Source organism: Tupaia chinensis, unplaced genomic scaffold (genome assembly GCF_000334495.1).
Source record: "Tupaia chinensis unplaced genomic scaffold, TupChi_1.0 Scaffold000066_1, whole genome shotgun sequence".
Lineage (NCBI taxonomy): Eukaryota > Metazoa > Chordata > Mammalia > Scandentia > Tupaiidae > Tupaia > Tupaia belangeri.
Genome location: NW_006159525.1, coordinates 7,503,025 through 7,528,592, shown reverse-complemented (window position 1 = coordinate 7,528,592; position 25,568 = coordinate 7,503,025). Strand labels below are relative to the sequence as shown.

At 40.7% G+C, this 25,568-nt stretch overlaps 1 protein-coding gene across 17 annotated transcripts in view; it reads right to left on the bottom strand.

The window, feature by feature from the left end:
* The window catches only part of TRIP12 (thyroid hormone receptor interactor 12), a 219,288-nt gene that overhangs the window by 146,616 nt on the left and 47,104 nt on the right, over positions 1-25,568 (bottom strand). For all 17 annotated transcript variants that reach the window (XM_006141920.3, XM_014582397.2, XM_014582405.2 and 14 more), the window contains exon 2: positions 8,154-8,300. In XM_006141920.3, coding sequence (XP_006141982.1) covers positions 8,154-8,251 — 98 coding nt within the window. In that variant the 5' untranslated portion in view covers positions 8,252-8,300. The remainder of the gene's footprint in view (positions 1-8,153; positions 8,301-25,568) is intronic.

The following is a 25,568-nucleotide window of genomic DNA, read 5'->3' as shown; positions in this document are numbered from 1 at the left end:
GGGCAGGAGGCAGGGTGCTTAAGGGCACTGGACTCCCACATGGTCGACAACGGTTCAAGTCTTAGACCTGGCGGCTTGCTTTCTCACTTTCGCCTATCTCTCTCTGTCCTTCTCTGATCAAATTAAAATAAATGAATGAATGAATAAAGTTAAATAATTCTTAAAAAAAAAAAAAAAACTCTACTCTGAAGATGTTAATAAGATACTATGTATTTCCCACAATTGAGTTTTTTTTGGGTTTTTTTGAGAGGGTATTTTTTGAGAGGGTTTTGCTATAAGGGTGCGCTCGCCAGAGAGACAAAAAGCTAGAAATCATCCCCCCGGGGAGGATGGCCATGCCACAGTCCTTTCTCCTCCATTCTCTTCTCGGGATCTTGGGGCCGCACACTCACGCACCTGGTGTGAATTTAAGCCACCAGGTCCAGGACTGAAAAGTCTCCAAAATATTTATACTCTTAGCTCTTACAAACCCATTTGTAACCATTTAACATTTTAAAAAGATTTAATTTTACTTATTTATTCATTTATTTTAATTTAATTTAACAGAGAGAGAGGGAGAAAGTGAGTAAGCAAGCCACAATGTCCAGGACTTCCAACTGTGCTCAGTCATTTGGGAATGTCCAGCACCTTACCCACCACGTCACCTGCTGGCTGCAGGAATTTAACTTGTTAAATCCATAATCTCAGTCAAAAGTGAGAGGCACAGCCATACTTTTACAGCAAAAACCTTACGAGAAAAAGCAGAGGCCTAAACTTAAATCGTGGGCTTTCACATCACAGTCATGGAAACATTTAAAGTTGCCTCACGGAAGAATATTGCAAAATTCCAGATAATATGCATAGTGACAATTGGTTACTCAACTAGATCATCCCTATTCTTTTTAAAATTAATTTAATATTATTAATATTTTTAATTTGCTACAGAGCACATGCTCTCACCAGAGAAATAGGGGAGTGAGAAAAGCAAGCTACCAAATCTGGGCCTCAAACCGCCGTCCATCATATGGGAGTCCAGTCCCTCAAGCCATCTGCTCGCCAACCACCCCCATCTCTATTATTTTTATGTAAGAAGTGCATATATTCAAAAGACTGTAAGAACCTAAAAGTACAAATATTAACCACAGTTATCTGAAAGGTACAGAATTAAATTATCTTATTTTCTTTAATTTTCCTGAAGCTTCCTAACTTTCTATTCTCAATATGCATATAGCTTTTATAATAAAAACCATCTTAAGCAAAGTTGCTATAAAATTGAATTCCCACCACTGCCATTTTAGAAAAATGGGGGGAAAGCACATGGTATAATGAAAACGCTATCGCATGGCCAAGCGGGAAGGAGCAGCCTCCAAATACCTGTGCTAGAGGTGGAAAGGGCTAGAAGTATCCCTGAGAGCAAGCCAACACAGAAGCAGTGGATGGGAGTGATTTCCTAAAGAAGAAAAAAAGAACAGAAAAGAGAGGAACAGATCAGCTATAATCCAAGAACTCACAGAGGAATTTTGGAAAGAGAAAAAAAATAACAGAAGAGGAATAAGAGTCTGGTTCAATTATGGATACTTTTTGGGGTTATTTCTTCCATTCCAGTCTACTCATGAGTCTTTCATCAAACCTCATAACAAAAGAGAAATAAGAGTTTGCTTCAAGCAATGGATAGTGATGACAGATGAATGAAAAACAGCCAAGGGAATGATCAGGAGAGACTATCTATACACACACACACACACACACACACACATCTATAGATATATATGTACACCTGTGCGTATCGATCTATCTATATATCCATGTATCTATATATCTATAGATGTATCCTAAAGATTCTACTTATTTTTATTGTAAAGACAAATTAAGCTAGTTTTCTAAAAAAGGTAAGTGATCTTGATTTGGTCAGCCATGTGTGAGTCCACTTTGACTTAGGGCAAGGGCAGGAGTGGTTTGTAGAAGCAGGCTACACAAAGACGACAGCTTATTGGTGATTTGAAAGAGAAACAGAATGGAACAAAAGTAAAACAAAATCCAAAATCCTAAGAAACTTGCTAGTGAAATCACAAACTGAATGAGTTAATTACTCTTCAGTTCTGAGTACTTTAGTCCTCTCCTATAAGTCCTTCATCATATGAATCAAGTGGTCAGTGCTGCATTAAGCTTGGCATAATGAATCATTGATTTGGTTCAAGAGGTCTAGAACCAGGTCTCGACTACAAGCTGTGCAAAGCTGAGCAAGGTCCTGCTTATAAAAAGGGATTATATACTTAGCATACAGAGCTTCTCTACTTTTCGATTGAGAGTATGTATAATAATTTCAAAAATGTAAAACACTCCAATAAGGCTGTTGCAATTGCTATTATCAGTATTTGAATCGCTGTATCAAATGAAGACCTTTTTACAAGCCCAAATGCACTGTTTTTAGTCAACGAAAGCGAAGATGACATTACACTTAGAAAAGCTGAGCAACACGAGTCCTGTGAAGAGAATGAAAACACAGCAGGGACTGCTCTCTCCCAATTAATCCCAATCTTCTCAATCCCAAAAATCACTGAAGAAGTTTCTTAAAGATTAGATTACTGCTAGTACGGCACTCTATAGGGGTCTCAAGTCAGTCTGAGATTTGATTTGATGAGGTCTTCAAAGTTCCTTCCAGTTCTGAGCTCACTGTATCAGGTGCAAAACAAACTAAGAAGGCAAAATGATATTCAGACAAACAATATCTTTTAAGTTACATTCTTAAACTGGTAAATTTCTTTGGGGGGGGCTAAAGTTTTGTTTTGTTTTGTTTTTTAAAGAATTACTTTATTTAACTTTCTTTCTTTATTTATTTAAATTTGAGAGCACGTGAGAGAAAGGGAAAGTGAAAAAGCAAGCCACCAGGTCCAGGAGTCAAACCACAGTCAGCAGGTGGGAATCTAGTGCCTTCAATGACCATGCCACCTCTCTCTCAGTCCCTTTTCTGGCTAAAGTTCTAAATTTCAATATTAGGATCATAATTAAACTTTCATATAAAAATAAATGATAAAAATCTCCATGTTCAAAATTACTATTAAAGCAAATAATTATTTAACTTTATTATTATTATTTTAAAAATTTGGTATAGGGTACATGTGCTAATCAGGGAGAGAGAGACACACACACATAAAGTTAGAGAGCAAACTGCCAGGTCCAAGATTTGAACCACAGCTGGCCATGTAGGAGTCCAGTGCCTTGAACATCACACCACCTGCTGGCCCCAAAGACTTTTAATGTCATTTTTTTAAAACAATTTTCAACGACAAAAGAAATGATGCATCAGGGCCAGCAAGTGGGTGCTATACTTCTACATGGCTTACTGAAGCTTGAGTCTTGGACACAGTGGCATGGGGAAAAAAAAAAAAACACTGGGTGCATGTGTACACGCCCAAAAACCTGAGAGGAGAAGGGACTGCTGAGCTGTAGACATACCCCTGGGGGGAGACTTCTCACTTTCTCTCTCTTTGTTCTCTGCTGTGCACACATGCCCTGTAGCAAAAACCAAAATAAAAAAAAAAAAAAAAAAAAAAAAAGAAAGGAAGGATACATACAATGTAAAGCTTAAGAAAAAGCAAACGGGCCATCTGTGTGTATTACTTTAGGGTGGGGAATTTTTTTTAAAAAACATGTAAACGCAAAAACTGTGGAAGCTGAAGTAGAGGGACCAGTAGATGGCGTAATGGTTATGTCACTGGATTCCCACATATTCAATTGTGGTTTGAGTCCCAGACTTGGCAGCTTAAAACTCATGCCAGGTGCATGTGCATGTGTGCCCAAAATACTGACAGGAGAATGGACGAGAAGTGACTGCGGTGTGGCCACTGCCCTGGGGGGTGATTTCTTGCTTTCTGTCTCTGATGAGCACACCCTCCCTATAACAAAAATCTCTTTAAAAAAAAAAAAAAAAAACGTAAGTAGAGTTACATTATAGAGTAGGGGAAGAGTAAAACTTTAAACCCTGGGGCAGACAGGTGGTATGATGGTTACTGGACTCCCACATGGCCAATCATGGTTCAAGTCCCAGACCTGATGGCTTGCTTTCTCACTTTCTCTTTTTCTTTCTCTCGCTGATCAAATTTAAATACATAAATAAATAAAGTTAAATAAAATAATTCTTTAAAAAGAAAACTTTAAACCCTAATTACACTTCATCTCTACATTGTGTCGTGTTTTCTGCCATTCTGAGACACTTTTATTTTTATTCTTTTCCTTCACAATTAAACATGTAACTGATTGACTTAGAGCACATGAACTACAAGATGTGCCACTCTACCAATCTGATTCATTTTTTAAATTATTTTATTTAACTTTATTTATTCACTTATTTATTTTAATTGAGAGAAACAGAGTTCGAGAGAGAAAGAGAAAGAAAGTGAGAAAGCAAGCCACCAGGTCCAGGACTCAAACCGCGGTCGTCAATGTGGGAGTCCAGTGCCCTTAACCACCATGCCACTTGCCAGCCCCAACCAATCTGATTTCTGATCCCACTTTATCATAACTTGAAGTTATTTAAACCAAAACATCTTAATGAATAGTTTAAACCACTTCTCTATATTTCCTATTCATTTCTTAAAATACGTGATGCAATAAAAAGTTTTAAGTTTCTGTGACATTTACATATAGAGAAGACAATGGTGCTGAACCACCACAGTGGATTTCAGAAGCAATGTACTATGATATGCCCAAAACTTTGTCAGTTCATGTGTCAGAATCAAACTACAACCTAAAGATCAATACAAAAAGAACTGTAGGTCCAGAGCCAGCCAGTGGTGTGGAGTTGAAGGTGTCTGGATCCCACATGGTCAGCTGCACAGTTTGAGTCCCAGACATACCAGGTACATATGCCTAAGCATCCAAAATCCTGACAGAGAGTGGAAGAAAAGGGACTGCGGTGTGACCATCCCTCTAGGGGAGTGCTTTCTCACTTTTCCTGTCTTTATTTTTCTTTCTCTGGCAAGCATGTTCACTCTACAGCAAATGAAAAACAATTTTCAGGTTCAACACCATGGCACAAATGGGAGGGCACCACTACACTTTGGCTACAGTTGCCTCGGGGAGGCCTAATATCAGCTCCCAGCTCAACCTAAACAGGTCAGGCACTATGACATGTACCTACATTCTTGGCTGACTGGGAGGCTGGGGCAGGAATGATCGTGATGTGATGAGACACACTCTCTCTCTCTCTCTCTCTTTCTCTCTCTCTCTCTCCTCCTCCTTCCTATGCTATCATGCTCGTAAAAAGAAAAAAAAAAAAGAAAACAAAGTGCAGTTGTTTTGAAAGGTGTAAGTTGCTCATAGGCTTATACATGTACATGTAGTTGTCCCTCAAGATCTCTGAAGGACTTTATTTTTTTAAAAGAATGTATTTTATTTTATTTTATTTATTATTCTTATTTTCATCACCAGAGAGACAGAGAGAGAGAGAGAGAGAGAGAGAGGAAAAGTAAGAAAGCAAGTTGCCAGGTCCAGGACTTGAACAGGGGCTGGCCATGTGGGCACCCAGTGCCTTAACCACCACGCCACCTGCTGGTCCTGATGGATTTTTTTTTTAACCCCTGTGGATTAAAAAAGGATCCAAAATCCAAAATCTTCAAGTCCCTTCTACAAAATGGCTAAGTATTTGCATATAACGTATACATATCTCCTGCACAGTTTAACTCACCTCTAGACTACTTCACGTACAATATAAAGGCTACGTAAGTGGTTATTATACTGAATTTTTCAGGGAATGATGACAAGAGAAAGGTCTGTACATGTTAAGTACAAATGCAGCCCTTTTGTTCTCAAATATTTTCAATCCATGATTGTTGAATCTGCAGATTCAGAACCCAAAGGTGTGAAGATTATAGAAAATGAATATAGAAAACCTGAACGGGGGATGGCAAAGGGGAGTTGGCAATATATACATATATGCATGCAGTTTAAAAGAGGCTGAGGGATCCATCAGGTACCGTGGTGGGTAAGGTGCTGGGCTCCCACATGGCCAACAGCAGTTCAAGTCTCAGACCTGGAGGTTTACTTTCTCACTTTCCCTCAAATCTCTGCTGAGCTCGCATGCTCTGTAGCAAAATGAAAAATAGTAACAATGATAAATAAAATGAAATTTTTTTTTTTTTTTGGAGAGGTTTTTGCTATAGGGTGCATGTGCTCACCAGAAAGACAGAGAGACAGGAAGTGAGAAATCACCCCCCGGGGGGATGGCTATGCCGCAATCCCTTCTCCTCTATTCTCCTCTTGGGATCTTGGGCACGTACCCACGTGCCCAGCGTGAGTTTAAGCCACCGGGTCTGGGACTCGAACCGCAGTCAACTACATGGGAGTCCAGCAATGTAGCCATTACACGATCTGCTGGTCCATGAAGTAATTATTTAAAAAAGAAAAGAGACTGTAAAGAAATATGTCAACGTCAATACTAGCCAATGTAAGTGGACTGTGGAATTGTTACATTTGTCTTGTACCTTTATGTATGTCCAAAGTTTTCTAAAATTAGTATGTAAAACTTTTGTTAAGAAAGAGAAAGAAGTGGTCTTTTTAAACCAGAGCAAAATATTAAGTGTGGTTTCTCCAAAGAAAAACCTGAATGTAAAAACGCTAAAAACAATTTCAGAACAGAACTCTGCATTAAGCATAGTGCTAAACGCTTAGCATACTGCGGGGTCAGAAGGTGGCATGGTGTTAAGGTGCTAAACTCCCACATGACCAACTGAGTTACGAGTCCTGAACCTGGCAGCTTTCTTTCTCACTTCCCTTTCTGTTTCTCTCTGGTCAAATAATAACAACAACAAACATAATCAAATAAACAAGTATTTAAAAAAGAAAAAGTTTAATGTATTGTAGCAGTGAGGTTAACTAGTATTCTATAAAATAGAAATTCCCACTGTGTGAACTAAGAAAAGTGAGGTTTCATGAAACTCTTTTTATTTATTTATTTGTATTTTTTTTAAGAGAGTTTTTTGTTATAGGGAGTGTATGCTTGCCAGAGAGACAGAGAGCGACAGAAAGACAGAAAGCAAGAAATCACCCCTCAGGGGGAAGGTCATGCTGCAATTCTCTTTCCTCCATTCTCCTCTGGAGATCTTGGGCACGCACACACATGCGTCCAGCATGAGTTTTAAGTCACCAGGTCTGGGACTTGAACCACGGTCGACTACATAGGCAGCAATATGACCATTACACCATCTGTTGGCCCCTGATGAAACTCTTTAACAACAGACACAGGGGTATTTAATGGCAATTACACACAGAACTGTTCTAGCTGGAAGTCCATACACTTAAACACTTAGGTACTCCAATATCGACATGATGTGCTTTTAATTTAGCCCCTATATTTAACATTAACTGTTTTTTAATAATTTGCCAGACAATACATATATGGTTATGCCTCAAATTATTACATTAGAAAATCCTATTAAAATTTAGCTATTATTTACTGCAGACTAAAAAGCAGACAAGGTTAATCCCTAGATTAGAGAACTAGGCCTTGCAAGTGGAGTTCTGAGTAATTTCCACATAGATGACAGTCCTCTGCTAAATCAGACCTAGAGTTTTATATCAAGAGAATGCTCTGATTTTTCACATTACCTCATATACAACGATTCTAAATTAAAACAAAATAAGAAAACTGTCCTCAGACCACAAAGAATAATGAGACCAATGATTTGCCTACAAAACCTGACTACTTCCCACCCATTATTGTCAGCATCTATATGTGATAAAAAAAAACATGGGGAGAAAATCGCAGAAGCTGGATATCAAAACTCAAGGTCTTAAAGCTTTATTTCAATCAAGTATTGTTAAGATACACGTAAAGGAGCACAAATGGCTAAAGGAGGAGCTGCTGCATGTGTTTAGAGACGTGAAGGTGAAGAGAAAGCGCAAACGCAACATGACACACCACGTGCTAACAACCCCTAATTGGAGTTCGGGTAATCTCAATCAATGACTGAGAACTATATTCTGAGTCTGTGAAATCTGTGGAAAGATTTGGGAATTACTTTGAATTCCAGTTTCTCTTTACATTAGTTGGCTCAAAAATTAGGAAAAGTTACCCATTTGCAGTGAGCCATTACAATCTTGGTCCCCACAATGAGGTTTTTAAAAATATTCTCTTTTATTCCCAATTTCTTTTAAAATGACCATGAAATACATACCTTCCTCCTATAGAGTCGTCTTGTGGTTGGGCCCCGGCAGTGTTCCTCTGTGAACGTCGCAGTGACCCCCCTGGATTGTTATTAGGCCGGTTGGACATTGGCACCTCTCTCTTGAAGGGACATACCCTTTCTAGACACTACCATTCACTGAAAACAAAAAAAGAGAAGAAATACAACTTTTCAGATATAATGGTACAACATAGAAAAGAAATGAGGGGCACCGAAGGTGATAGGGACATTTTACGCAAACAATGACTTACAGTCTTCACCAGTGCTGCACTACCTTACTACCCTGGGGGAAGTCTCACTGACTGATATGTTACAAAATTGCAGAAATATAACAAATTCAAGGCAAGTGGTCCAGAACCCAGCAAATAAAAGTAATTTAGATTTTTTTCATGGGGCAGCCAAGAAAAGTCTCAAGTCGAAGAAAGCAGAACAAGTAGAAATGTGTCTTTTTTCCTACATTTCTAGTATTGTGCAGAAACACTGCACATGAGGTCAAAATGCCTTGGCTCCAGTCTCATAATGGGACAGGTATTAAAGGAGTTTGCCTTTGTAAAGTCACAGCTTCTAAGACTCGTATCTCAGCCACAGAATGAAATATAACGTACGGTAGGTACGCCTACTTCATGGTACTGCTGTGAACAACAAATGAAATAATAAATACAAAGGAAACCATGAAACTGTATTATTTTCATGGAGAGATGAGGAGAAAGCAATTTAAGTATAGTAAACTGAGCAATGGTCCCAGATATACTGAATTTCAATATTAGCTCTGCTGGCATGTTTTTGAACAACTTAATCTCTACATGTCATTTACTTCTATTAATTTAACATAGGCCCCAACTCAGAGTTAAAAGAAACAAACTGTGAAAGTATTTTATAAGTATTAACTATGTAGCTCAAAACACAGTTCTTAACCAACCTAAGTTTTCCTCTTTTATAAAAAAAATTTAATCATTATACAGACAAAATGCTAGTATTAGGAAAACCAATTTTACTGATAAAATGAACCAAAACTATTACAATCAAAGAAACAACTACAACTCATATAAATCAAATCTTCTGCAGTTTTTGTAATCATCTATTCAAACTGTAAGTAGAGTTCTTTTTATACTACCAATTACTGGAAAAGAAAGAGAAGGAATGATATTATGTAAATGTAAAGTCATCATAACAATTTATTATTAGATTTTGTTTTTAGATATTCTTGCACTGTAATAAGAAAGTATATTTCTTTCTGAGTTACTTATTGACCCAATTCAGTAAAAAAGGATTCTGACATCCATGCCATATCAAATTAATGTACTAACTGAACTTTGATCTGAAAGTTCCAATTACTACTCTAAGTACTGTCAATTACAAAAAGAAAAGGAAATATACAAATGTTGAAAGAGACACAGAAGGAAAAACTGGTAACTGCATATGTACTGATATGAAAAGATCTCTTAGATATATTTGGAGGAAAACAGTATAAAATTTCCATGTGTATATGTATTTCTGTATGTTCTCCCCACGTTAGAATTAATGGATGGATTTGTAAAAACAGACTGTTAATGCTGACTGCCTTTGAGAAAGGACTGGGAGTCTGACGTCTGGAATGAAAGGAACTGTTTTCACTGCTGTTGAGGCTGATTACTGACTTAGAGGCAAAAAGGGAAGTTACTCGAGCACAACAGGTACCAGATCTCTAGAGTCACAGTGCCCGTGCCAGAGTCCACATCCAGACTTCACCATCAATGGGTTGTATAACTTTACATGGGAGGGGAGGACTTCAGAAAATTCATGGAAAATGGAATTAAAGGAGTTGGTTTTAATACTAAAGTTTTGAAGTCCATGCATACTTTTATCGTAACACACATTGTCTAAGAACTTTTGGAAGACCCTCATATGTGACATATATGTTTCTGTATGCTTCAACCTATCAAATGGAAATATGAGGTAACTACCTCAGAGTAGTGAGAATCACACATGAAAACTCATGCAAACCACTCAACACAGTACTGATCGCATAAAAAGGGTTCAGATTAACTATTTTTTTTTTAATTTGCAATAGGGTGTGTGTGTTGGCCAGAGACAAAAAGGGAAAGTGAGAAATGGCCAGGTATAATCCCTTCTCCTTCACTCTCTTCTTGAGATTTTGGACATGCACAGTGCCTTGCATGTACTTCAAAGTCACAGGGTCTGGGACCCAAACTACACAAACTGAGTCTGCCATGTGGATCCGGCGCCACCTGCTGGCCCCATATTAACCATTATTATATTACTATAAACATTTATTTGAAAAAAATAACTCGTGGTGAATTAAAACTTAACCATATAAGCCTTAAATTCTAGCAAATTAGTTTCAAAGATGAACTTTGCTATAAAAAAAAAACACACAATGACGCCCTTAAAGGTGAACATCACAATCACCCGTGAAGCTTTTGTCAGCCTGTGAATGCCTAGCTCCTGCTCATAGAAATGTTTTAAAACAGCTCCTCTGTTCATACTCCACTACCAAACAATAATACTATACTACATTAAAGAACTGAAAGATTAGTCTTTTTCAGAATTCATTTTAGAATTCTGTTTTACTACTTCAATCACCTCAATGCCATTTCATCTGGCCCCTAAACAGCACCAAGAGAAAACAGCACAATACTGCTGTTTTCACTTTGAAAAGCAAAAAACCACTATTATTAAACAGGGTTGGTAGTTCTCACCTGCCCACTTTCTGTTATTAAATGCCCACTGTATATATATCTCAAGGGGTGTTAAATCATTCAAACGAATGTAAGTCACACTAGTTAACTGGACCTACTGACAAAAAGTTAGTCATTAAAGCAACCTTAATAATGTATACCCAAGATCCTGAGAGGAGAATGGAGAAGGGACTGCGGAGTAGCCATCCCTCCTGGGAGGCGACTTCTTGCTTTCTGTCTCTGTCTCCCTCTATCTGGCTGGGAAGCGCACGTGTCCGATAGCAAAAACTCTAAAACTAATAATATCTAAATAATAATAATGTTCCCAGCATACTCAAAGCTTGCCAACCAGCACATTATCAACCAATACCAGTTTGTGGGTATTTCTTGAGATTTATGAGAGGAAGCCAAGAGCACAGTTTATCAAATGCTACCTGCTTTTAAAGCGTATACTGATGTTTAAGAAAAAAGACAAGGGGACCAGCAGTTAGCGTAATGGCCATGTCGCTGGACTCCCACGTAGTCGACCCTGGTTCGCGTCCCAGACCCGGTGGCTTAGAACTCATGCCGGGTGCGTGTGCGTGCGTGCCCAAGATCCCGAGAGGAGAATGGAGGAGAAGGGATTGCGTCGTGACCATCCCCCCTGGGGGGTGATTTCTCACTTTCTGTCTCTATGTCTGTCTGGCGAGCGCACGCACCCTATAGCGAAAACCTCTCCACAACAACAACAACAAAAAAGACAAGACTTACTGACTTTGGAGTTTGAATTTTTTTAAAGTAAAGAGAAGACTAACACGTGATATATATATTTATCTTACCAAGGTATCAGAAAAACCGGAGAGCTGGAAGAGACCCTCAGAGATAATCAAACTCAAGCTCTCATATTAAAGACAAATCCAAATTAAGAAGTTAAAGGAATCTATTGAGGAACCAGTTCTCGGAATCCTGACTGAGGAGATCTATGCCCTCCATAGCTAACACCACCTCAACTTTAAACAAACTTTCCCTCCTCTTTAGCTCCAGATAAGAGCTCCAAGGCCAAAAGTTTTAACCTTCAAAGAATTCCTTTTCGCTGCATGAGTATTCTATACTACCTTGAACATACCATGTTATTACTGAGTTTATAAAACACACAAAAAGAAGGGGCCAGAGGGAGGCACAGTGGAAAAAAAAAAGATGCAACTCCGCAAGGCTATCCCCACATTAGAAAGTCTTCTGTTCAAGTCCAGAGACCTCCCTCAGTACTTGAGGCACATCTTTGACCATAATCTGGGACTGGCTAAAGGCTAGAGGTGAGCTGTTGCATGGATACCCTACTGGGGTGTTGTCTCTCTAATGGAACAAATAAACACACACACACACAAATATAAGAGCTACATTAGCATAAAAACTACTTACTACAAGAATTCCTATTTTGAGGGAACCAGTGGATAGCGTAATGGCTATGTCGCTGGATTCCCACGTAGTCGACCGCGGTTCGTGTCCTGGGGCCGGTGGCTTAAAACTCACACCGGGCGTGTGTGCGTGCGTGCCCAAGATCCCGAGAGGAAAATGGAGGAGAAGGGATTGCGGCGTGGCCATCCCCCCTGGGGGGTGATTTCTCGCTTTCTGTCTCTATGTCTCTCTCTGTCTGTCTGGCGAGCGCACACGCCCTATAGTGAAAATTTCTCGAAAAAAAAAAAAGAAAAGAATTCCTATTTTGATAACCTGAAATGAGTATGCAAAACTTTAATTTTTTTTGTGTGTGTCATAGGGAGTATGCACTCATTAGAGAAAGACAGAAACAGAGGAAAACTGAAAAATCACACACCCCCCGGGGGGGGAGGGAGGCCACACTGCAATCCATTCTTCTCCATTCTCCTCTAAGGATTTTGCCCCCCACCTCCCCACCCCCATACACACACACACACACACACATCCAGCGTGAGTTTCACACCACCAAGTCTGGGGCTCAAACCACAGCTGGCCATGTGGGAGTCCAACACCTTAACCACACACCACCTGCTGGCTTTTAAAGATTTCATCTTAATAGACTACCTCATAATATACAATGTAAAAGTTGTGAGCCCAGTCTATAACTTTTTTAAGAGGTTTTTTTCTTTTTTGCTACGAGGCGTGTGTACTAGCTGGAGAGACAGAGAGGCAGAAAGTGAGCAGTCACTGCTCAGGAGAGACGACTACGCCACAATCTCTTCTCCTCCTTTCTCCTTTCGGGGTCTTGGGCACACACGCGCATGTCCCTGATATGAGTTTTAAGCTGACAGGTCCGGGTATCAAACCGCAGTTGACAACGTGGGAGTCCAGCAACGTAACCACTGCACCATCTGTTAGTACAGAAATAATCTTTTTAAAGATTTCTGCTGAAGAGCACATAAGGTAAAGTGAAAAACCCTCCCCACCCCTACACCTAGGAGTTTGGCCACACAGCAATCCCTTCTCCATCCTCATGATTCTTTTTTATTTTTGAGAGGTTTTTGCTATAGGGCGCGTGCGCTCGCCAGACACAGACAGACAGAAAGCGAGAAATCACCCCCCAGGGGGGATGGTCACGCCACAATCCCTTCTCCTCTCGGGATCTTGGGCACGCACGCACATGCGCCCGGCCTGAGTTCTAAGCCACAGGGTCCGGGACGCGAACCAGGGTTGACTACATGGGAATCCAGCGACACAGCTAACTGCTGGTTCCCAGGTTGTTTAAAAATCCTGAATCTTTTTTTTTTTTTAGAATCATTTATTTTTTATTTTAGTTATTCATAATCAGCCAGAGAAAGACACAAAGAGACAGAGAAAGTGAGAAAGCAAGCCATCAGGTCCGGGACTCAAACCGTAATCAGCTATGTGGGAGTGTCCAGTGCCCTAACCACCATGCTACCTGCTGGCCTCTCCATCCTCATGATTTCTGGCCCACATGCTCAAGTCACAGGGAGTGTTTTTCCGAGCTGCCAGGTTGCCACATGCAGGCCTTTATAATGAATGGTCTTTTCTAGCCAGGGACATACTTTCATTTCTGTGAAAGAATCACCAAAACCTTTGATATTGATCCTAAAACAATGAAATAATGTAGATAACATATATGACTTTGAGTTCAAGAGGAATAACGTAAAAAGGCTAATGAATATTATCTTGTAAGGATAAAACCAATCTCATCACAACTTTGATCACAGCTTTAAGTGTAACAAAGTTATTTACTGTTTGGGTTAAATAGGATTTGAGTGGTTTCTTTGTTTGTGGGTTTTGTTTTGTTTTGTTTTGTTTGGGGGGAGACCTGTTTCTGCCTTGCCAGAAAACAGAGAGAGAGAGAAAAAGAGAAAGTGGGAAATCACCCCCCCCACCAGGGGAAGAGAGAGAGACAGACAGAAAGTGAGAAATCACCCCCCAGGGGGATGGCCATGCCGCAATCCCTTATCCTCTGTTCTCCTCTCAGGATCTTAGGCATGTACGCACACATGCCCAGCATGAGTTTAAGCCACCAGGTCAGGGACTTGAACCATGGTCGACTACATGGGAGTCCAATGACATACCATTCCGCCAACTACTGTTCCCAAACAGGATTTGAGTTTTACATGAATAATATTTAGTTTTACAGGCAAATTCCACAGGGGAAAAACAAAACTGTTTATCTGCATTTGAAATTTTGATTTTTTTTAAGAGATTTTTTTTGCTATTTTTTACATGGCCTCACTGGAGAGACAAAGAGAGACAGAGAAAGAAAGCTAGAAATCAACCCCTAGGGGAAATGGCCATGCTACAATTCTTTCTCTTCCATTCTCCTCTCGGGATTTTGGGCATGCACACACACACACACACGCCTGACGTGAGTTTCAAGCTGCCTCGTCCGAGACTCAAACTGTGGTCAGCTACATGGAAGTCCAGCGACGTAACCATTATGCCATCTGCTGGTCCCTAAAATTCACTCTTAAAAAATTTATGATGAGGGACCAGCACATGGCACAATGGTTACATCACTGGACTCTCATGTAGTTGATCACGGTTCTAGTCCTAGGCCCAGAGTGGCTTGAAACTCATGCCAGACTTGTGTGCATGCATGCCCAAAATCCCAAGAGAAGAATGAAGGAGAAGGGACTGCAGCATGGCCGGGGGAGGAGGAGGTTGATTTCTTGCTTTCTGTCTCTTGCAGTCTCTCCAGCAAGCACATGCACCCTATAGCAAAAATCTCTACAAACAAACAAAAAATTATGATAAGAATGTTTACTTAAGGAAAATGTTAATGGCAAACATTTTGGAAATTAATTTTCTTATTTCGTAAAATTCACAAGAGGTAGGGGACGGCAGGCAGTGGGTTGTTGAGGGCGCTGCACTCCCACATAACAGCAGTTCAAGTCCTGGACCTGGCGACTTGTGCGTGTTCTCTCTCTCTCTCTCTCTCTCTCTCTCTAGTTCTGCTCTCCCTGGTCAAATTAAAATAAATAAATAAATAAATAATAAAATAATTCTTTAAAAAAATCACAAAAGGTTAAGGCTAGAAAAAAACTTTGAAAATATAATTAATCTTTCCTTTGGTACTCAATTTTTAGAGCACCAAGAGAAATTGGCTGCAAAAAATAACTTTAAGGAGTCATAGTACTTCTTAATGACATGCCAGAAGTATAGAAGGGACACAGATATCACAAAGGCTATTTTTTATGCAAAATTTTCATCTCACGAATGACAGCTGATGGACTGGAGAACAATTCTCCAATGTAGAAACCCAGAAGAGTCAGGACCAGCCCCAAGACAGCTACTCTAATCACTAATAACCTATCCTCTTCTTGATAGGCTAACCTAAAAGCTGAAGGAAAGCTGCATTATTTCAGAGAAAAGATCATTCTTTTTAAAGTTAACACTTACACCCTACGCAGTATCTGCAGGTTTTGCTGTTAGAGTTGGTATTTAAAGTAAATCTTACTGGTCTAGTGTGTTCCGCCTTATTTCTTGTGCACTCTATTTAGATATAATTTTCCAGAAAGACTATGGTTGGCTTCAAATTATAAATGTGGAATTAAAACAACAACAATCAACACAATGTGCATAGCACTTTTACTCATCTATTCTAAGAGCAAAATTTAAATGTGTCAATTAGCCCAATGGTTTACATTGTTATTCCTGTCACAAATAAAGAAATCTACATGTTAGGAAAGTAGTAATCAGATGCAACAACTAAGGGTACCTGAACCCGCATACAGAAAGCAGAAAATGACGTCACGAGCTGCAGATCCAAGTACACACACTAGCTGGAGGATGGCTGCCTGTGGTGCAGTCCACAGACGGCCAAACTGTGATGATAGACGTGTCCTGCCTGACATGTTCAGATCCCTAGCCCGGCTGACCTGAAACATACTGGGTACACAAACACGTGCCCAAGATTTTGCCAAGCTGGAGGGCAGGGGGAAGAGGATCATGGCATGGCCAGCCCTGATGGCGATACTTTTCTCCTCCCTCCATCAAATGCACATGCTGGTATCATGAATTCATTAAATAAATGAATAAATAAATAAAAAGGAAATGACAAGGCTTTAGGCAAAAATGGGACAAGTGAAACATACCAGGGACGGGGCAGTATAAATTAAACTACAAAAAAATGAAATAGAAGTTACCATTGCAGGGAACCAGCAGTTAGAGTAATGGCTATGTCGCCCCACGTAGTCAACTGCGGTTCAAGTCCCGGACCCGATGGCTTAAAACTCACGCCGGGCGCGCGCGCCCAAGATCCCAAGAGGAGAATGGAGGAGAAGGGATTGCGGCGTGACCATCCCCCGTGGGGGGTGATTTCTCGCTTTCTGTCTCTATGTCTCTGTCTGTCTGGCGAGCAAAAACCTCTCAAAAAAAAAAAAAAGAAAGAAGTTACCATTGCTTACAACTAACTGGAAGTCATTCTTGAAGTCATTCTTGCTTGAGAAAAATTGGTAAGGATTTCAAATATGCTTATCTTTAAAATGAGAATTAATAACCTTTCTTTTTTTTTTTTTAAAGAGAGTTTTGCTAAAGGGCGAATGCACTCACCAGGGAGACAGAAAGCAAGAAATCACCTCCCAGGAGAGATGGCTAGCTGCTGCAATCCCTTCTCCTCTATTCTCCTCTCAGGATTTTGTGCATGTATGCACATATGCCCGCCACTGGGTCCGGGACTCAAACCACAACTGACCAAGAGGGAGGCCTCCCAACAAAGAATAACCTTTTAAGCTTCTGCTAAAAGTAAGGGACTGAGAGTACTGAGATACAAAGACAATCACTACTCACTAGGAGTTTACAGCTATCTGTTAGGCTCAAATGTGAGGGGCTACTTACTTTTTTTTTGAGAGGTTTTTGCTATAGGGCACATGCACTCACCAGAGAGACAGACAGATAGAATGCAAGAAATCACCCCCCAGGGTGTACAGACATGATACAATCCCTTCTCCTCCATTCTCCTCTCGTGGGATCTTAGGCATGCATACACACGTGCTCAGTGTGAGTTTAAGCCACTGGATCTGGGACTCAAACCGCAGTTGACTACATGGGAGTCCAGCGACATAGCCCTTATGCCAACTGCTGGTCCCTGGGCTACTTACTAACAGTAAGATCTAAGAGTACCTGACCTTCGTACACATTTTTCCTCTGCTTAACAAGAGACAGTATTACTAACTTTAGGGTTTGGGTATTACAGACAACATAAACACAAGACTCTTAGAACCTTACTTGTACATGACAGGTATTATTTTATGAATTCCGATCAAATATAATGAAATGACTGAATCTGAAAGAAATGGGAAAGGGGAGTGTCCACCATCACGAACAAGAAAGGAAGAGGAAAATTAGGGACAGCTTATCATATTATTTTAGGAAGGCGGTAATAACAAAACCAGCAGTTTTGTATGGTATATATTCACAAGTCAAACATTAAACTCAAGTAGCTAGATGTCAGATTTAAATAGCTGTTATTTGTTACAGTACAGTGTAGCTTCATTTTTGGGAGAGAGATTTTTGGTATAGGGCTTGTGCGCTTGCCAGAGACAGAGACAGACAGACAGAAAGTGAAGAATCACACCCCGCCCTCGCAAAGGTGGATGGCCACTCCACAAGCTCTTCTCTGTTCTCCTCCTAGGAGAATGCCCAGCATGAGTCTGAAGACACCAGGTCTGGGACTCGAACTGCAGTCGCCCATGTGAGAGTCCAGTGACGTAATCTTCTGGTCCCAAAAGTGAAGTTTCTTAATTCATGCTTGAATTAAGGCAAACAGAAAGAAATTTGTTACCTTTCCTTACAGTTAATCAGAAAAATTCTGCAGAGAAATTAGGAGCATAAGAACCACTGAGTGTGGAGAAAAGACCTAAGTTAACTGAGAGCGAGGGCCTGACAGGCATTTAATTCAAATTAGGCATGTTAAAATAGTTTCAATGTGGGGGGGAACTATTACAATGTGATGACAGAATAATGTACAATATGTGAAAACAGTGTTTTTAAATTGTGTTTCTGTAACACTGGAAATCAATATGAGAAGTCTTCCAAAAGTTCACTGAAAATGAACTATTATGAAAAAGTTATGGGGCTGACCTGTGGCCTGGTAGTAAGGCAGCTGGTTCACACATACTGACTCTGGGTCAAGTCCTGGATTCTGTAGCTTGAGAAACACACCAGGTGTGTATGCCTGAAATCCTAAGAGGTGGGAGAGATGGAGGACAAGGAATTATAGTGTAAGCAAGCACCATATGGAGTGCTTGGGATCATGGCCTTTGGCAAATAAATAAAAGAAAAAGCTATGCAGATTTTATCCTTTTAAGTTTTTTTTCAATTGTCAAAGGGCACATAAGCTTGCCAGAGAAAGAGACACAAAGCACCCCTCCAATAGAGCATGGTCACACTGCAGTCCTATTTCCTCCACTTCTCCATCTCACCAGGATTTGGGTCATATGTGCCCACATGACTACGCATGTTTTTCAAGTCAATGGTGCAGAGGGTCAAACCATGACGGTTCATGTCAGAGCTGACTCCCGTGTTTAGCACTTAACTGCTAGGCTAAAGGGCCAACCCAGCCATGTACTCTTAGAAGTTCCCTCAAATTTAGATATAAGATTTAAAATGAATGGTAGAGTAAGGTATTTAAGGGTTCTATTCTGGGTTACCACATGTCAAGCAAAGTACTCTTTCATTTGATTTGTACAACCACCTTACAAAATTGGTGCTGGAAATAACCTTCTCACAGAGAAACTGTGGCATATAAGTTAAAATAAGTGCCAAGGCCACAAAGCTAACAGAAGACAGGCCAGCACTCAAATACAGGTTATACCCAAAGCCCCTGCTCATTATGACATCTCATGGCTGAAGAAATAAATAATAATATTTACACATTTTCCTTTAAAAAAGGGGGGGGGGAACCAAGCAGTTAGCATAATGGCTATGTCGCTGAACTCCCATGTAGTCAACTGCAGTTCGAGTCCCGGACCTGGTAGCTTAAACTCACGCCAGGCGCATGTGTGTGCGTGCCCAAGATCCAGAGAAGAGAAGGGAGGAGAAGGGACTGTGGCGTGGCCATACCTCCTAGGGGGTGATTTCTCGCTTTCTGTCTCTCTGTCTCTGTCTTTTGGCAAGCACATGTGCCCTGTAGCAAAACCTCTCCAAAAAAAAAAAAAAAAAGAGTCAGAGGACAACCAGGGACCCTCCAACCAGGTGCAACCTAAGACCTCCAGCTTAGGGAGGCCTGGGAGCTTCCGAGAAGACCAAGCTGCCCACTATTCCAGGATAGCCCCAGAGCCAGGCTGCAGCCTGGATTGGCGGGGGGCACTGAGAAGGGAGCCCCACCAGGCTCCAATTTCCTGAGCAGCAGGGTCATGCAGTCCTCACTGCATGCTACCGTCCAGTCCCTGCCAGAGTCTGTGGGCTTTGTGGACAGCTGCTGGCTCTCCTGGCTGCTTCTCCATCGCTGGGTACCTGAAGACCCTCCACTCAGAGCAAGGAGAGGAGTCTCAAACCTGTCACTTTCTCCGCCTGTCACTGTGCTTCTGTAGCTCCAAGACACCGGTTCAGATTTAGCCACACCTGGCACCCAAACAGGACTTGAAGGACCCTCCAAGGATTAACAGCCAGAAGTTCAGTACCCTACAGGAGGACACCCCTGAAACACTCAGACAAGAAACTATTTTAAATCTGAGGTGTGTCCTGGTGCGTTCAGGGACCAAGGTGACTAAAGTTATGCTCTAAACCTCATCTCCTAAACCCCCGAAACACTCAGACAAGCATGTTACAAAACACAGTAGAGGAGAGATTTTTGTCACAGAATAATCAGAAACCACCACAAAGGCAAAAGAAATAAGAGAAACCAAAAAACAAACAAACAAACAAAACAAACAAACAAACAAAAAAAAAACAACTCTCCCCTCAGTGAAAAAAACACTCCTTTATCATCCACAGACAGTACAGTGGGACTCGTGGAAATGTCTGAGAGAATTCAGAATATTTATAGTGACAAAATTAAACACGATGCAAGAGCTGGGAGACAATGAACTCCAGAAGATGCAGGAGAAAAGAGACAACAGGTTCCAGGAGGTGAGGAAATTCTTGAATGATCTGAAAGAAGAAATACACACCATAAAAAAAAAATCAAATGGAACTGTTAGACATGAAGGCTGCAATACAGGAAATCAAAACCTCCCTCCAAAAGTATTAAAAGCAGACTGGTCTATGCAGAAGATTGGATCTCAGAAGTTGAAGTAAAAATCTCAAACCAAAAAAACTGAGAAAATAACCAGAAAAAATGAGAATACTATACAAGAAATACTAGATACCATTAAGCACCCAAACATTCAGGAAATCAGTATCCCAGAAGGTGAAGAAACTTACAGGGGACTTGATAATCTATTCCATGAAATACTGGAAAAAAACTTTCCAAATCTAGAGAAGCATTCAAATATCCAGACCCAAGAGATACAAAGGACCCCAATAGAATCAACCCAAGAAGATCTTCTCCAAGGCACATCATAGCCAGACAGGCCAAATCCACAAGATACTAAAATTGGCAAGAGAAAATCGTCAGGTTACTTCCAAAGGTTATCCCATCAGGCTAACATCAGACCTCTCATGAAAAACAATATGCAAGGAAAGGTGAGAAAATATAGTCAAAGTGTTAAGTGAAAAACAGTTTCAACCAAGAATACTATACCCACAAGATTACCCTTCATAAGGAAAGAAAAGATAAAAGTATTCTCAGATAAACAAAACCTGAAAGAATTTACCAACACCAGTCTAGCTCTTCAAGAAGTTCTGAAAGGACTGCTTTACCAGGAAAACTAAAGACGCACATACAGAAGCACGAGAACACCACAACCAAGAAAACGGCCAACTTAATGCTAGGGACAAGAAATATCAATAATAATGTTGAATGTTAACTTCCAGGGTTTAAACAGAAATACTGAACCACAGTAACACTGCAAATTCAACAGAAGGAAGATTAATTACAGAAGACTGAACCTGGGAAATAGAATTTTATGACTTTTGAGTAAACATTACTCTTTTTCTTTACTATGTTTTGTTTTCCTAATTTAAGGATTTTGCTTTCTTTTGGGCTATTTATAGGTTTAACAATTTGTTAAAATGTTTTTTCTTCTTGGTTGTTTCTTTAAATGGGAACATATACTTTTCTTCCTTCTTGACCCTTCTGGAATTGAAAAATATTTGGGACTATTCTTATTTTGTGGCAGAATAGTTATCTGCCTAAGTTCTATAATACCTGTTGCCTTGAATCAGAAATTGGAAATACTCATTATTAGACAGGGCTTTGACTGGAATGTCTATCTGAAGAGTAAACCAAAAAACAATGAAACTAGGGAACCAGCAGTTAGCGTAATGCCTATGTCGCTGGACTCCCAAGTGGTTGACCGCGGTTAGCGTCCCAGACCTGGTGGCTTAAAACTCACGCTGGGCGCATGTGCATGCGTGCCCAAGATCCCTAGAGGAGAATGGAGGAGAAGCGATTGTGGCATGACCATCTCCCCTGAGGGGTGATTTCTCGCTTTCTGTCTCACTGTCTCTCTCTGTCTGGCGAGCGCACACGCCCTATAGCGAAAAACCTCTCCAAAAAAAAAAAAAAGAAACTAAATGTTTGTGGAAAAATGTAAAAATAAATAAATAAATGATGGGGGGTCAAAACATTAGGGAGTCATGACATAAGAATCTTGGGAGATTATGGAGGGTATCAGACGATTCTGATCCTTTGATATGTCCTTTAGGAAACCAGTTTAGCGGACAGGCAAATGACTACTGTAAAATATGCTAAATAAGTAGCAAGATCAAGAGTACTATTGTAAACATGAAGAAATGGTGACTAATTTTGCCCTCTGTAAATAGACAATGGCCAGTCACTTCTGATGCCGCTTCTTTCTTTTTTTTTTTGGAGAGGTTTTCACTGTAGGAGGCGTGTGCTCGCCAGACAGACAGAGAGAGACATAGAGACAGAAAGCGAGAAATCACCCCCCCAGGGGGGATGGTCACGCCGCAATCCCTTCTCCTCCATTCTCCTCTCGGGATCTTGGGCACGCATGCACATGCGCCTGGCGTGAGTTTTAAGCCACCGGGTCCGGGACGCGAACCACGGTCGACTACGTGGGCGTCCAGCGACATAGCCATTACGCCAACTGCTGGTTCCCCTGATGCCGCTTCTTCAAAGGATAAGAATCATAGCAAAGGCATGGAGGATGGGAGAATGGATCATTACAGAGGAATGCCAAGCAGTCACTAGGACTGAAACATGGAATCTAGGAAGGACATAGACCTGAAAATAATTCTCAACTGGACCAGTAAATGGGGTGGTGGTGAAGGCGCTGAACTCCCACATACCCAACAGTAGGTTTGAGGCCTAGATCTGGAGGCTTACTTTCTCACTTTCTCTCTCTCCCTCTGTCTTTCTCTGGTGAGAGCACATGCCCTACAGCAAATTATAAAACAGTAATAATAATAAAATTAATTACTTTAAAAAATAATAATTCTCAACTGTAGTATGAAAAGTCTCAAATAAAACTTTCAGATGTAAGACCTACAGATAAGGAGGCAGAAAGCTACCAAGGACAGAGATGAAGGTCTAATAACAACAGAAGATAAAAAGATGAGATGAGGGTCAAGAAACATGTAGGTGACAGAACTACATGATAAGAAAGAAACCAGGACTCTGGTTCTCAACTTCAGCACACATACAAACAGAAACACTAATCTAAAACATAGGGTTTTGGGTCAGCGCCATGGCACAGTAGTGGTCAAGAGAAGCTGGATCCCATGGCATCTGTGGTTCAAATCCCCAGCCCAGTCAGCCTGCAACAGGCCGGGAAAGTGAATGAGTGCCCAATGTGTAATGAGCTGAAGGATCAGAGAAAGCAGATCGGGATGAAAGCATACTAAGTGTAGAGTGCCCCCCTTTTTTTTTTCCCCTTCCTCTCTCTCACTCCACGTGTATATACTTGCTCTGGCAAGTGTTCTGACGAAGGTTAAGAAAAGTTATCTAAAACACATAAAGGCCAGTCCATGGCATGGTGGTTAAAATGCCTGGATCCCACATGGCCAACGGTATGGTTCGTTTCGGACCCAGCAGCTCAGGCTGGATACATGTGCCTGTGTGCCCAAAATCCTAAAAGACGGGTGTAATGGAAGAGGGGAGATTGTGGCCATTCCCCATGAGGAGGTGTTTTCTACTTCTCTCTTTTTTTCTCTCTCTAGTGACTATAGGAACCCTCAGATAAAATTAAAACAAAACAAAAGCACATAGAGAAAACTACATGTACTTTTTTTCCCCTGAGATTTTTGCTATAGAATGTGTGCACTCCCTGGAGAGAGACAGACAGACAGAGAGAAATCACCTCTCCTGGGGGCAATTGCCACACTGTAATCCCTTCTCCTCCATTCTTCTCTTGGGATTGTGGGCACATACACACACACATCCAGCGTGAGTTTCAAGCTGCCGGGACCAGGACTTGAACCAGCCATGTGGGAATCTAGTACCTGAACTACTTACTATGCCACCTGCTGGCCCCAAATACATATACATTCAATATCACATTACACACTGTTTAACAAACTCCACTAGAAATTATTCAGTTTTCTAGATGAGAGTACCACTGTTTAATTTTATTTACTATTGCGATTCAAACACCAAAATTACATATCAACTTGCAGATTCACATTAGGTATAAATACAAATCATTCTTGTACAATAATAAAGATAACCCCAACAACTGCAGTTTGTTGCCTATAGGTTATCAGTAATCTTATTCTAAAAATTTTTTAAATAATTATTTTATTTACAATTTACAATTATTCTTCTTTTTAATTTGACTAGAGAGAGAAAGAGAGAAAGCAAGCCATGAGGTCTGGAACTTGAACCATGGTTGGCCATGTGGGAGTCCAGCGCCTTAACCACCCACTGCCCACCTGGCAGTCACTAAAATTCTTAGTAAAATGGCTTCTATGGCCCAGCCTGGGTAGCACAGTCCACAGCATACAGAACTGCAGTGCTGGAAGTAACATGGCCAACTTCAAAGTTCAGGCCCCTCGGTCAGGAGAAAACATGCTAGGATCCCACAGGCACCCCAGGTGGTAAAGGAGCTGGAGATCTGGGAAAGGGGACCACTGCATTATGAAACCTGTCAAGGGTGCTTGCATCTCTCACTCTCATGTGCATTCACATGCTTTTGTTCAAAAAAAAAAAAAAAAGTTACTTATAAATATCCAGTCCCCCAAATGCTCTCCAAACAGTTTTATCCTAACAGGTTCCCCCTCATTAATAACTTGTACAATTTTTTTTCCATTTACATTTTACAGTTTTAAAAGTTATACTTTTGGGCTGGCTCTGTGGCCTGGTGGTTGAGACAGCCAAATTCCACATGACCGACCCTGCAGTTCAAGTTCCAGTTCTGACAGATTGAGAAGCACCAGGCATGGGTGCATGTGTGGCCAAAATCCCAAAGGGAGGGAAAGGGAGGAGATGGGGACTGCGGTGTGACCATCCGTTACAGGATGCTTTCTCTCCTTCCCTCTCTATCTGTTCCTCTGACGAGTGCATACACTGTAGCAAATTATACAAAGAGGAAAAAGGGAAAGGTGACCACTGATAAGACAGCCCCAAATAGACCAAACACTGTAAGATGATCAGTTTATTAGCCCAACCATTTAGAAAACACAAAACAACTCATTCCCTAATATAAATCCTTTCTTAGGTCACATGACTTGTGTAGTCTTCAAAATACTAACTGTTTAAGAGCGTATTTTCTTCTTCTTAAGGTCTCAAAAGTAATCAACCAGAGTGAGTAACACTTGGCTCACGGGTCAAAAATGGCTCACAGACCTGATTTCCCCCAAGTCTGCAACTCTGCTGGCTACCATAATTAGCCAGTCAGTGGGGGTAGGTCAGCTTATCACTAGCCTTTTTAGTACATCCTCTTAAAGATGTACTTTTATACCCACACAGGAATGAAGAAACGGAAGGGGAAAAGGAAGTAGACTATAGATAAGCTGTAAAATCTGATTCAACTCCAAAGTTTATGACTCTACCCTACATTAAATAGAGTACTTTCAAAATTCTGCATTATAAAGAACTAGTAACACCACTTACTAGGCATGTTAATCAGGAAAAGCCAAGTGCTACTGTGGGAAGGGGAAGGAATGATTATTAAATGCCTCACTCCCCCAGTGGACAGACAGATGCCTCCTGGGAAAGAATCCCTTTACTAAAACAAAGTACAAAGTACACTGTGCATTACAGCAAGGTGCTCCC